At 49.0% G+C, this 13,061-nt stretch overlaps 1 protein-coding gene across 1 annotated transcript in view; it reads right to left on the reverse strand.

Annotated features, from left to right (window-relative positions):
* The window catches only part of GALNT13 (polypeptide N-acetylgalactosaminyltransferase 13), a 31,274-nt gene that overhangs the window by 15,028 nt on the left and 3,185 nt on the right, over positions 1–13,061 (reverse strand). The window contains exons 4-8 of the mRNA XM_014310787.2: positions 12,068–12,103; positions 9,604–9,809; positions 8,249–8,456; positions 6,004–6,174; positions 1,289–1,406 (exon numbers count right to left, since the gene is read on the reverse strand). Coding sequence (XP_014166262.1) covers positions 1,289–1,406; positions 6,004–6,174; positions 8,249–8,456; positions 9,604–9,809; positions 12,068–12,103 — 739 coding nt within the window. The remainder of the gene's footprint in view (positions 1–1,288; positions 1,407–6,003; positions 6,175–8,248; positions 8,457–9,603; positions 9,810–12,067; positions 12,104–13,061) is intronic.

Below are 13,061 nucleotides of genomic sequence, written 5' to 3' on the forward strand. Positions count from 1 at the left end.
AGTTTTCCTGGCAGGAGATATTTCCAAATCCCACTGGATAGAACAGCTTTGGAGCTGGAGGAACCTTCCTGATCCTTCAGCTCTCCCTGCCCTCATTTTCCCAAGGATTTGTTCCCTCATCAGCTGGGATTTGAACCCTTTGATATCCCTGAGAAAGTCACACAAAATATCCCTGGATTTTCAGCTGGTTTTCCTTCCCGCGGTTCTAATTAATCCCAATAATCAGCACCAGGTGATTCCCTGGCCTTCCCATGGCAATATCTGCATTTATTCCTCTCCCTGACCCCATTAATTCACTGGTTTAGGGTGGAAAGGCACATTTGGAATGCTTTAACAGGGCCTGGCACTCCCTGCTCCAGGGATCTCCTGTAGAATATGGAAAACCAAGGAAAAGAATTCCTGCACAGGGGCCTTGGCACACCCCAAGAGGAATTTTAGGATTTAAAACAGCAAAAAATGCAGGAATCTCCTTCTTGGAAGTATCCAGGCTCAGGAGGAGAACGGAACCCTTTGATTTTCCTGCAAAGGGAACAATTAAAGTTCAGAGGAATGGCCTGGGAAAGCTTTCAAACTCCCCGCCGGTGTTCCCTGGAAAAATCTGTTCCCCAAAACACTTCAAAGGGGTTCCTGGCAAGGCAAACGGTCCTGGTTGAATGGAAAAGACAGGAAAAGGGGGGAAAGGGCATTGCTAGGATGTCTGTGGGCACCAGAGGGATCCTGGGGGTTATTCCCATCACTGAGCCCAGAAACTGGGACACATCCCAGGAGTTCAAAGCCATTCCCACCATCCCTTCCAACCATTCCTCAGCCAAGCCTCAATTTCCCACGTTTCTATCCCAAGGGCAGTGACTGGATGCATTTCCCTGAGGTGTGGCTCACCCCTACCGCAGCATTTTCTGCAGGATAGGAACTTCCCCGGAACAGACCCAGAATTCCAGCTGGAACTTGCAAGTCCATGATGTCACCATTCCCAAAACATCTTAAAACTTATTTTTAATTTTGTTTTTTAATATCGAATTTCCACTGGGCACCTCGTTTCTTCCATGAAGGAATGACTAAAATATATGGAATTTTTGAGGGATAAAACCCTCCAAATACTAAAATATTCCATGCAGCAAAAAAAAAAAATCCCGAAACACTCAACAAGCTTCCCCCAAATTTTAAAAGTTCCATTTAACTCATGACTTGCAGGCCAGCTAAAGCAGGAGCTCCCTGAAGGAATGACAGCACAAATGGGGGATATTTTTGTTGGGGGGTGGGGAAGAAAAGGAAGGAAAACAGGAATTACCCTAAAGGACATTTCAAGATTCTCGCCACCCCAGATATCCATTCCTGCATCGTAAGTTCCTATCTCTTCAAAGTAGTTCCTGTCAATAGAAAACAGGCCACCAGCCATAGTTGGGGTCCTGGGTGGGAAACAAACAGGAAAAAAAACACAAAGGAAAACAGAAAAGAAAAGGAAAAAAAAAAGGGAGAAAGGAAAGAGAAAAGAAAAAAGAAAAAAGACCTTTTAAAGGACACTGGAATTTATAGCACATTTCACTACACAGGAATTCTATGGAAAACAACTGGAACAGGAGAATTTTAACTGGATTTCCCTGCTCTTCCCCAAAATCCATGGATTTCAGGCCCAGCCACACCCCAAGGAAAAAGAAAGACAATTTTAACTGGATTTCCCTGCTCTTCCCCAAAATCTGTGGAGTACAGGCCTCAGCCACACTGCAGGGAGAAATAAAGAAAATTCTGATTGGATTTTTCTGTTCTTCCCTAGAATCCATGGATTTCAGGCCCAGCCATACCCCAAGGAAAAATAAAGACAATTTTAACCGGATTTCCCTGCTCTTCCCCAAAATCCATGGAGCCTTGGGCTCAGCCACAATCCAGGGTTGCTCCCATTTCCATGGATTATTTCAGGGGAATTGGGAGGGTAAATTGGGTGGGATCTGGCCATCCTGAGTGAGCAGCAGCTCAAATCCAATCAGGAATGCTTGGGAGGAGTTGAATGGGGAAAAAAAGACTTTTTGAAGGACACTGTGGAATTTACAGCACATTTCACCACACAGGAATTCTATGGAAAACAAATAGGAGCTATGAAAAGAGAATTTTGACTGGATTTCCCTGCTCTTCCTCAAAATCCACAGAGCCTTGGGCTCAGCTACACTCCTAGGAGCAATAGAGATAATTTGGAATGGCTTTTTCCTGCTCTTGCCCAAAATTCATGAAGTGCAGGCCCAGCCACACTGCAGGGAGAAATAAAGAAAATTCTGACTGGATTTTCCTGTTCTTCCCTAGAATCCACAGAGCTCAGCCCAGCCACACTGCAGGGCTGCTCCCATTCCCATGGATTATTTCAGGAGAACTGTGAGGGTAAATTGGGTGGGATTTGGGCCTCCTGAGTGAGCAGCAGCTCAAATCCAATTGGGAATGGATCTGGGAGGAGTTTCATGGCTGGGATTTGCCTCAGAAGGAGCCTAAAACGGCATCAAAGGAGCAGGAAAATCTCAGCTAAGAGGATTAGAAATCCTTACAACCAGGCAATCCCAGGGGATGGCTGAGTTTCCCTGGAAATGGAAATGCCATGGAACGCCCAGCCCAGCTGCTGGCAGGGAACACCTCAACCCCAAATCCCAGCTTTCCTCTGAGATGTCCCAGCACAGCCAAAGGGGTTTGGGGTCTCAGCCCATCCCAGCCCCTCTGCTGAGCTCCCAGCAGCCCTAAACCTGCGGGATTTGGGGGAGTGACCCCTGGCAGGAGGCTCTGGAGCTGCTGCAGGGCTGGAGCCAGCCTGGGAGAGCTGGGAATGTTCCCTGGAGAAGGGAAGGCTCCAGGCAGAGCTCAGAGCCCCTGGCAGGGCCTGAAGGGCTCCAGGAGAGCTGCAGAGGGACTGGGGACAAGGGATGGAGGGACAGGAGCCAGGGAATGGCTCCCACTGCCAGAGGGCAGGGATGGATGGGACATTGGGAATTGGGAATTCCTGGCTGGGCTGGGATTCCCAGAGCAGCTGGGGCTGCCCCTGGATCCCTGGCAGTGCCCAGGGCTGGGTTGGACATTGGAGCTTGGAGCAGCCTGGGACAGTGGGAGGTGTCCCTGGGTGAAATGGGATGGGATTTAAGGTCCTTCCCAATCCCAACACTCTCATTCCTCCTTCTTCCTTCCCCTGGATGGAGACACTCTTTGCTTGATACAAAATTCCCCATTTTTTCCAAGACTGAGCCTTAAGCAAGTTTAGAAGGATGAAACTGAACTGGACACACAGACCTGGATTCTTCCAAAGGACCCCAAGTGTCCTCTGCTTTCTGAAACCAAAAACCTCCCAAATCCTTCCCTAACAAACCTGGGAGTGCTGAGTTTCCCTCTGGAAAATCCAGGGACTCTGGCCCTGATCCCCAGCCCAGCTCCTGGGATAGGGGAATGCAGCAGGCAGGACTGTTCCCTGGGATGTGAATTTAATGGGACACAACCAGACCTGCAGAGCTTCCCTTGGAAAATCCCCTCCACCAAAATATCAGCAAGATCAAAGGCCTTAAAGCGGTTTTTAAACTGTAAAAATAAATTTTTTTCCTAAATTCTGCATCTTTTCCCTGTGGAATCACCAGACAGCTCCTGTGAATTGCTGTGATTGATTCAGGATTCCCATTCCTGTACAGAAAAATGGGAGCAATCCCAGGTTTCCTGCATCCCAGCCAAGCCACAGCCCACCCCAGGATTTCATGATGGGAGAGGAAGAGGGATGGCAAAGGGATTCCAGCCCTGGAGCTCCCCATGGCATCACCTCATCCTGCTTTTCCCAGGGAATCCCATCCCAGGCAGGACTTGAGCAGCACAAAATCCCACTAAACCAGACCTCTGTGGGTATATCTGGGAATAAAGGATTGGCACCAGGATCAACATCAATCCCTGCTGTTCATCACCCAGGCAGGGTTAATTAACTGCAATCAACTCCAGGTTTGATTATTCCTAATCAAGATATTAATATAATATCAAGTTAATGAGTAATATATTAATAATATCCAGAGTTTCAGGAGCATTTGGAAAATGTTCCCAGGCACAGGGGGGGATTTTGGGGATGTCTTGCAGGGCCAGAGGTTGGATTGATGGTCCTTGTGGGTCCTTTCCAGCTCAGGAAACTCCATGATCCTGACACATTCCTGATATTTAATCTTGTCCTTTTTTCTGTTTTTTTGATCTTGCCTTTTTCCTAGGATTTGATCCTGTATTTTCCCTCTCAATCCCTAATTTATACAAAACATTTCCTGGACCACAATCCATATTTTTTAGTATTTCTAATCCCAGCCCGGAGTGCCTTCAGCTTTGAAAACTGAGGGAAAAGCATGGAAATATCCACAAAAATGGGATGTGCTGAGCCTGGAAATGCCCTGACACCAAAGACTGAAATTCCTGGACTAAAACCTGAGATTTTGGACTTAATCCAGCCTAAAGCACCAACCCTTCACTCTCAGCTCTTTGTGACAACTGCGGCACAGGTGACATTTGTCCCTCTGCCCCTTTGCTTCCCAACTCCCATTTTATCCACAGAATCCCCCAAGATTCCAGCCAAAAACTGATGGGAAAAAAGAAAGGAATTTTAAAACTCCCTTTTTTTTTTTGCTTTATCAGTTTTAAGAGTCAATTCAGGGTCTGAGCTGGGATTAATTTTGAGCCCAGCTCCATTTCAAGGTAAGGAAATAAGGATGGATGGATGGAGCTCAGCAAGGCCCTGCAGTTCGTTAGGATAATTCATTTTCCCAATTTCCATGCACACCTGAGCTTTAATCAAGAGCTGCTGGCCTGGAAAGGAAATTTTGGATCAGGAGGAAAACAATTCTCTTGGCTCTGACAGCCAGGGCCTGCTTGTTTTTCCTGGGAATAAATCCCAAATCCTGGGAATAAACCCCAAATTCACCCCTCCCCAATTCCAGCCTTGCCAGGACAATCAGGGACAGAAATGGGAATTTTGAAAGCAATTTTGGAAGGTTTTTCCTGCCCTTCCATGCCTCCCTTGCCTGGACTGATCCCTGAGCTGTCCCTCCCTCCACCTGCAGGCTGGAATTCTTCCCCTTTCCCAGATTTAAATCCATTCCATCCACTCAGGAACCCTTTTTTGGTCTCTTTTGGAATTTTGCAGGAAGCCCCAGCAGCCTTTGGAGTTGAGCAAACATCCCATGGCCAGGAATTTATTCCATTTGTTCCCTTTTCAGCTCCATTTGCAATTTTGGAAGAAGTTTTGTTCCACTCTGTGATTCCAGCAATTAAATGGAAGACGTCAGGACATGCTCTTGGATCATTTTTCCCTCAGGGTGCTCCGTTATCAATCCCATTTTCCAAGCAATAAAACCAGGAATTTAAGTGCAACTCATTGGGGTTCAAAGCTTGAAAGTGCTCAGAAATCCTTTGGAATATCTGCCTTAAATTCTGAAAAAATGGGAATAAAAATCTGTTTGCAGCAAATTAACAGAGGGAGCTGAACAGGCAGAAATCTTTGGAATTCCTGAACATTGGGAAGAGGATGGGATGGGGTTAAGCACAAATCACGGGGGTTCAAAACTCAAAAATGCTCAGAAATCCTTGGGAATATCTGCCTTAAATCCCCAAAAAACAGGAATAAAAATCCATTAACAGCAAATTAACGAAGGGAGATCAACAGGCAGAAATCTTTGGAATTCCTGAACATTGGGAAGAGGATGGGATGGGCTTAAGTGCAAATCATTGGGGTTCAAAGCTTGAAAGTGCTCAGAAATCCTTGGGAATATCTGTCTTAAATTCTGAAAAATGAGAATAAACATTTGTTTGCAGCGAATTAACAGAGGGAGCTGAGCAAGCAGGAATCTTTGGAATTCCTGAATCTTTGGACTCCTTTGGAATTCATTGGGAAGAGGATGGGATGGGGCTGGCCCAAGGTTGCGGCAGCGAGGACGTGCCGGGCTCTCTCTGCCATCCTGCCTCTGATCCTGCAGCGGGATTTTGGGATCTGGGGGGATTTTTTGGGAGAAGAGGGGCACTGACCTGACAGCCAGGGTCCTGTCCCCTTTCCTGCGGTCCATCTCCCTCTGGGGCACAGGGTACCAGCGGAAATTCAGCTTCCAGTTGAAGCCCCCGTAGGTCATGTCCGAGCCCGCCATGTACTCGAAGGTGTCGTCGCTGATCACGTCGATGATGGGACACACCACAGTTTTCCTGGGGGGAAAAAATGGGAATTTGGGAGTTATGGGGGTGTTTGGGCACGGTGGGAGGGGCAGGGGAGGGAGGGAAGGGGGAAAAGGGGGAAAGAGGGGGGAATAAAATGAGGGAGAAGGGGAAAAGAGGGGGAAGAAAGGAGGAAAAAAGAGAAGGGAAAAGGTGGGAAAGGGTGAGGAATGGGAGGAAAAAGGGAGGAAAGATGAGGAAGAAAAGGGGAAAATAGGAGAGGAAAAAGAAAAGGGAAAAGGTGGGAAGGCAGAGGAATGGGAGGAAAAGAAAAAGAGGGGGGAAAAGGGGGGAGAAAAAGGGGGGAATAAAATGAGGGAGAAGGGGAAAAGAGGGGAAAAAAGGGAGAAAAGAGGAGGGGAAAAGGAGAAGGAAAAATGTGGGAAAGGGGGGAGGAATTGGAGGAAAAGAGGGGGGAAGGGAGAGAAAAAGGAGAGAATAAACTGAGGATGAAGGGGAAAAGAGGGGGGAAGGGTGAAAAGGAAGAGAAGAAGGAGGGAAAATAGGAGGGGAAAAAGGGGGAAAGCAAAGAAAAGGGGGGAAAGGAGAGGGAAAACAGAATAAAGGTAGGGGATGGAGGGAAAAAAGGGGGGGAAGGGAGAAAATGGAAGAAAAAGGGAGAAGGGGGAAAGAGAGCAAAGGGGAGGAAGAAGGAAAAGAAGGGAAAGGGAGGAAAGGGGGAAAAGGAAAAGGAGAATAATGGGGAAAATCAGGGGGAAGAGGGAAATGGAGGGAAAGAAGGAAGAGGAAAAAGGGGGGAAGCAGGGGAAGAAGGAAAAAAGGAGGGAAAAGGGGAGGAAAAAAGGGGAAAGTGGGAAAAAATATGGGGAAAAGGGTGATAAAAAGGGAAAACAAGAAAAGAGAAGGAATAAAAAGGGTGCAAATTCCCATGAGTTCAGGGGGTCAGAGAGAGAAGTTGTTCCTGGTAAAAAACAGGGAGAAAGCTTCCTTTGAATGGGAGAGATCCAGACCTTGGGAAAGCTGCTCCCACATTTATTCAGGAATGAGATTTTGATTCAAATAGCAGCAAATTCAAAAAATATTTCAAATTATCTTCATCCCAGCTCAGCAAATCCTTTTAATTCCTATTCCATTTAATTTCTCAGTAGCCAGGGAAGGGCCTGGAGCAGATCCCTGCCTCTGGAGCCCGGAATTCCTCACCTGTCCTCCTTGATCCTGGCCAGCAGAGGCTCCAGCCAGCCCAGGGAGAAAAAGGGGGGAATAAAATGAGGGAGAAGGGGAAAAGAGGGGAAAAAAGGGAGAAAAGAGGAGGGGAAAAGGAGAAGGAAAAATGTGGGAAAGGGGGGAGGAATTGGAGGAAAAGAGGGGGGAAGGGAGAGAAAAAGGAGAGAATAAACTGAGGATGAAGGGGAAAAGAGGGGGGAAGGGTGAAAAGGAAGAGAAGAAGGAGGGAAAATAGGAGGGGAAAAAGAGGGAAAGCAAAGAAAAGGGGGGAAAGGAGAGGGAAAACAGAATAAAGGTAGGGGATGGAGGGAAAAAAGGGGGGGAAGGGAGAAAATGGAAGAAAAAGGGAGAAGGGGGAAAGAGAGCAAAGGGGAGGAAGAAGGAAAAGAAGGGAAAGGGAGGAAAGGGGGAAAAGGAAAAGGAGAATAATGGGGAAAATCAGGGGGAAGAGGGAAATGGAGGGAAAGAAGGAAGAGGAAAAAGGGGGGAAGCAGGGGAAGAAGGAAAAAAGGAGGGAAAAGGGGAGGAAAAAAGGGGAAAGTGGGAAAAAATATGGGGAAAAGGGTGATAAAAAGGGAAAACAAGAAAAGAGAAGGAATAAAAAGGGTGCAAATTCCCATGAGTTCAGGGGGTCAGAGAGAGAAGTTGTTCCTGGTAAAAAACAGGGAGAAAGCTTCCTTTGAATGGGAGAGATCCAGACCTTGGGAAAGCTGCTCCCACATTTATTCAGGAATGAGATTTTGATTCAAATAGCAGCAAATTCAAAAAATATTTCAAATTATCTTCATCCCAGCTCAGCAAATCCTTTTAATTCCTATTTCTCAGCAGCCAGGGAAGGGCCTGGAGCAGATCCCTGCCTCTGGAGCCCGGAATTCCTCACCTGTCCTCCTTGATCCTGGCCAGCAGAGGCTCCAGCCAGCCCAGGGTGCACTCACAGTGGGCATCCAGGAATGTGATCACCTGGCCCTTGGCGGCTGCTGCCCCTCGGAGCCGTGCCCGGATCAGCCCTGACCTCTGCTCCATCCGCAGGATCCTGACGGGCACCTCCAGCTTCCTCACGTAGTTCTCCAGCGAGGCCTTCAAAAACTCTGCCAAAATTGGGGAAAACAGAAGGAAAACGGGATTTTTTTTTTTAGGGAGGTTTTATTCCAAGGCGGTCACAGAACCTCCCTGCTTGGAGCATCTCACGGGGGGTGGGCTTTAAGGTCCCTTCCAAGCCAAAGCATTCCCTGATTCCAGGATAATATCTCAGGAATTTTAAGTAAAGCACAATCAGTTCCTTGGAGTGAACCAGCAACCACAAAACAAAGACACTTTGGGCAATTTTTTGCTGCCAATTCAATCAAAAAAAAAAGGGGTTTTTTTGATGGATTTCCGCATTGGAGCTCTTTGCATGCTTTCAGGAAAAATGGGAATTACTTGGCTCAAATCCTCCTCCACCTTCTGGCACAGGGAATCATTAAGCCACTTAATGAGCAGGGAAATTCAGGGAGTAATTAGGGTTCAATTAATGCTCCATGGGGCAGAACTGAAAGATGGAGCGGCTGCGGGGCTGAGGTTGCCATCAGCACTCATTGGGCTGCTCCAGGATCCTTTCTCATTCCATTGGATCCATTTAAGGAACTTGATGGGATTCCTTTTCCAGGGAGTCCCAGTTCCACAGGCAGAGTTTGCTTTTTAAAGTCTGGGGTCAAAACAGAAATGAAAAGGCCAAAGAAAAGTGAAGAATGAAGGAAATTAAGCACAAAGAAGAGCAATTAAGGCAGAGTTGGAATGAGATGGTCCCTTCCAACCCAAACTATTCTGGAATTCTATGGAAATGATTTAGTGGGGATATTCAGGAAAATCTGAAACATGGAATGAGGAGGGTGGAGAGACAGGAAGGAAAGGATTGACCTTGCCAGGAATATCAAATTTACTGAGCTGGATCTGATCCAGGGCCTGAAGGGGCTCCAGGAGAGCTGCAGAGGGACTGGGGACAGGGCCTGGAGGGACAGGAGCCAGGGAATGGCTCCCACTGGCAGAGGGCAGGGATGGATGGGACATTGGGAACTGGGAATTCCTGGCTGGGCTGGAATTCCCAGAGAAGCTGGAATTCCCTGGCAGTGCCCAAGGCCAGGCTGGAGCAGCCTGGGACAGTGGGAGGCGTCCCTGCCATGGTGAGGGGCTGGATTAGGTGCCCTTTAAAGGTCTCCTCCAAGCCAAACCATCCTGGATCCCATGAATTTTTTCCACCCCGCTCTAGAACCCAGCACTGCCGGGACGAGCTGGCTGGGAAGCACACTGCCAGGGGCAGGAGGAGGGGGTGGCATGTGGGCTGGGAAGCGCCGTGGCGGCCCCACCTCTCTCTGGTCCTGAGCAGCGTGCTCCACGCCTCGTTGTGGAACACGATCACCACGCTGGTGTTGGGCAGCTCCTCCGGGTACACCTTGCTCTTGCACCTGCCCAAAACACCCAGCGAACAGGGAAAGGGGTCAGGCCACAGGAGGGACAGCCCAGAGGGGATCTGTGCCTTCCCGGCATGGAAAAGGGGCTTGGGAGGCACCACGGCACTGCTGCCACTCCCAGCGTGTGATGGGGCAGGAATTACAGGGGCAAAATCCCAGAGACTGCAATCCCAGTATGGAAAAGGGCCCTGGAAGCAGCCGTGGCACTGCTCCGAGGGGGAGGTTACACATCCAGGTGGTAAAAAATTACAGGAATGAATTAAGGAGGCAAAGCGGACACACAGAGACTGGAATTCCAACTGCTCTGAGGCTGAGGCAGGATGGAAAAGGGGCCTGGAAGGAGCCATGGCTCTGCTCCGAGGGGGAGGTTCCACATCCAGATAGCTCAGGATGGTGGGGAATTAAAGGGGCAAAGTGGAGCTCCAGAGACTGGAATTCCAGTGGCTCTGAGGCAGGATGGAAGAGGGGCCTGGAAGCAGCTGTGGCACTGCTCCAAAGGGGAGCTTCCAGATCCAGGCGGTTCAAAATTATAGGAATGAATTAAAGGGGCAAAGTGGGGAGCTGGAGACTGGAATTCCAGTGGCTCTGAGGCAGGATGGAAGAGGGGCCTGAAGAGCCATGGCACCTCTTCAAGGGGTAGCTTCTACATCCAGGTGGTTCAAAATGATAGGAACAAATCAAGGAGGCAAAGTGGAGATCCAGAGACTGGAATTCCAACTGCTCTGAGGCTGAGGCAGGATGGAAAAGGGCCCTGGAAGCAGCCATGGCTCTGCTCCAAGGGGAACCTGCCACATTTCAAGCTGATGGGATGAATTAAGGAATGAACTGGAGACCCAGAAATTGGAATTCCAGCTGCTCTGAGCATGACACAGGCTGGAGAAGGGGCTCATCTCACTCTCCCAATCCTGACATTCCCAGCAAGGACCTGGCTCAGCCCCAGGGATCTGATTCCAGCCCTGAGCTGGTTAATCAGGAATTCCAGGTACAGCCTTTGCCAGGTGGATGTGGCTCCAGGGAGGTCTGGAGCACACTGGGAATGGCCTGGGATGAGCTGCCAAGGAAAGGCAGAGCTGACCCAGGACTGATCCACCAGGAATGTTGAAATCCTGCCTGCTTTCCCAAAGTTCCCACTCAAGGACCAAACCCTGCCAGCTGAACCAAGCACCATTCCATTATTGAGGGTATTTCTGGGAAAGCCAGCAATGTGGGGCACCTGCACATCCTTTAAAAATGGGAAACAGCCACAGATTTTTCAAAGTTAATCCATGCACACCAAAGCATTCAAATCCCCCTCCCAAACCCCATTTCCAGAGGTCTGTGAGGAATGTGGCATCCCAGATTTCCTGCAGATTCTCTGGGAGAAGATACCATGGGAAGGAGGTGAGGGCCCTTCCAAGGCAGCCTGAAAATTCACCCTTGAAAAAAACCAAATCCCTGCAAAATAACCCTGGGTTTATCTGGGCTGATATCCAAACTGCTCCAGCATTTCCTGCAATTCCAAGCACCTTGAAACCAGGAATAAAAGGAAATAAAAAATCCCCTTTGGAACAATTTTCCTTAAATAAAATCTGTTTTTTCCTCCATCCAGGGATGTCTTGGGGGCCCCTCCGAGGCTGCCAGGGAGGAAAATCTGTTTTCCATGATTTTCACACTAATTAAGGAGCTGACAGCTCCTCTTTTCCAATTATATCTCCCATGCAAACGGCTGCTCCAAAGGCAGCTGCAGCCCACGTGGAAAACATGGGAGGGAGAACAAGGACTGTGCTTCTGGAAGGGAAATGCTCACATATTCTCAGAATAAAGGAGAACGGCAACAACCCCAGGGTGTCCATGCCCATGAAAAACATTCCAGGGATATTCCATGGAGTGACAGAATTGCCATCATTCATCCATGGGATCAGGGAATCCCAGGTGGGCTGGGATGGAAGGAACCTGAAATCCCAGTCCTGCAATGGGCAGGGACACTTCCCTCTGTCCCAGCTCCAGCCTGGCCTTGGGCACTTCCAGGGATCCAGGGGCAGCCTCAGCTTTCCTGGAAAGCTGGGCCAGCATCTCCCCACCCTCTGAGGAAGGAATTTTTTATCCACCACGACTCAGAGCTGGAAAAACCCCAACTCCAACAGGTCCTGGTGGAGAACAAATGCATCAGGGGTGGCTATCCCAAAATAAACCAAATTTTCCCTCCCCTGAGGGCTGAATTCCAGGAATAACAAATTTTGGTCTCACCTCAAAATCCAATCAAGAATTCCTGCCCTGAAACATGGATCTGAGGGAAGGATTTTCCCAATTAAAGGGAGTTTTCCCACACATCCATTGCCACTGCTTCATCCCAAGTCCTTTCCCCCACCCAGGACCACATCCCAATGTTTTTTTCTTTGGAGAATCCCCACAAAATTCCAGCTCCATGTTTAACCCTGGCTGCTGTTCCAGAAATCCCAATGTTTCTGCTCAGCCCTGGATATTTCCAAGCACTGAACACACCCAGGAGCCAATTCCAGCTGCAATCTCCAGGAGAAAATCCAATTAGGATGCTCCAGCAATCCATGGAATGCCACTTGCAGCCTCACTCATCCAGAAAAGATTGAGGATGGATTTCTTCCCTCACTAGAGAAAATCCTTGGGAATGAAATGAGGCATTTCCCTGGTGAGTTAAGCTGGGTTTAAGGTCTATCAATAGCTCCTAATTAGAGCTGGCTCTGATTAAAATCTCCAGCTTGGCCATTTCCAACAGGACCCTGGAAATCCAGGGACAATCCCTGACAGAAAGTGCAGGATGGAAAGGGAAGGAAATGAAACTCTGTGTGTGAGATCCCACAGATCAGCTGGAATTAAACCATCAGTCCCAGGCTAGGGATGCAATGGGAGTCAGTCCTGCTTGGATACAGCAATGGGATGGGGAATTTCTAGGGTCCTGATGAGGAATCCCATTCCCACAGAATCCCATTGACCCTGGGGCCAGCCTGGGAGAGCTGGGAATGTTCCCCTGGAGAAGGGAAGGCTCCAGGCAGAGCTCAGAGCCCCTGGCAGGGCCTGAAGGGGCTCCAGGAGAGCTGCAGAGGGACTGGGGACAAGGCATGGAGGGACAGGAGCCAGGGAATGGCTCCCACTGCCAGAGGGCAGGGATGGATGGGACATTGGGAATTGGGAATTCCTGGCTGGGCTGGGATTCCCAGAGCAGCTGTGGGTGCCCCTGGATCCCTGGCAGTGCCCAGGGCCAGGCTGGAGCAGCCTGGGATGGTGGGAGGT

This window comes from Geospiza fortis, unplaced genomic scaffold (genome assembly GCF_000277835.1).
Source record: "Geospiza fortis unplaced genomic scaffold, GeoFor_1.0 scaffold677, whole genome shotgun sequence".
In the NCBI taxonomy this organism is placed as follows: domain Eukaryota; kingdom Metazoa; phylum Chordata; class Aves; order Passeriformes; family Thraupidae; genus Geospiza; species Geospiza fortis.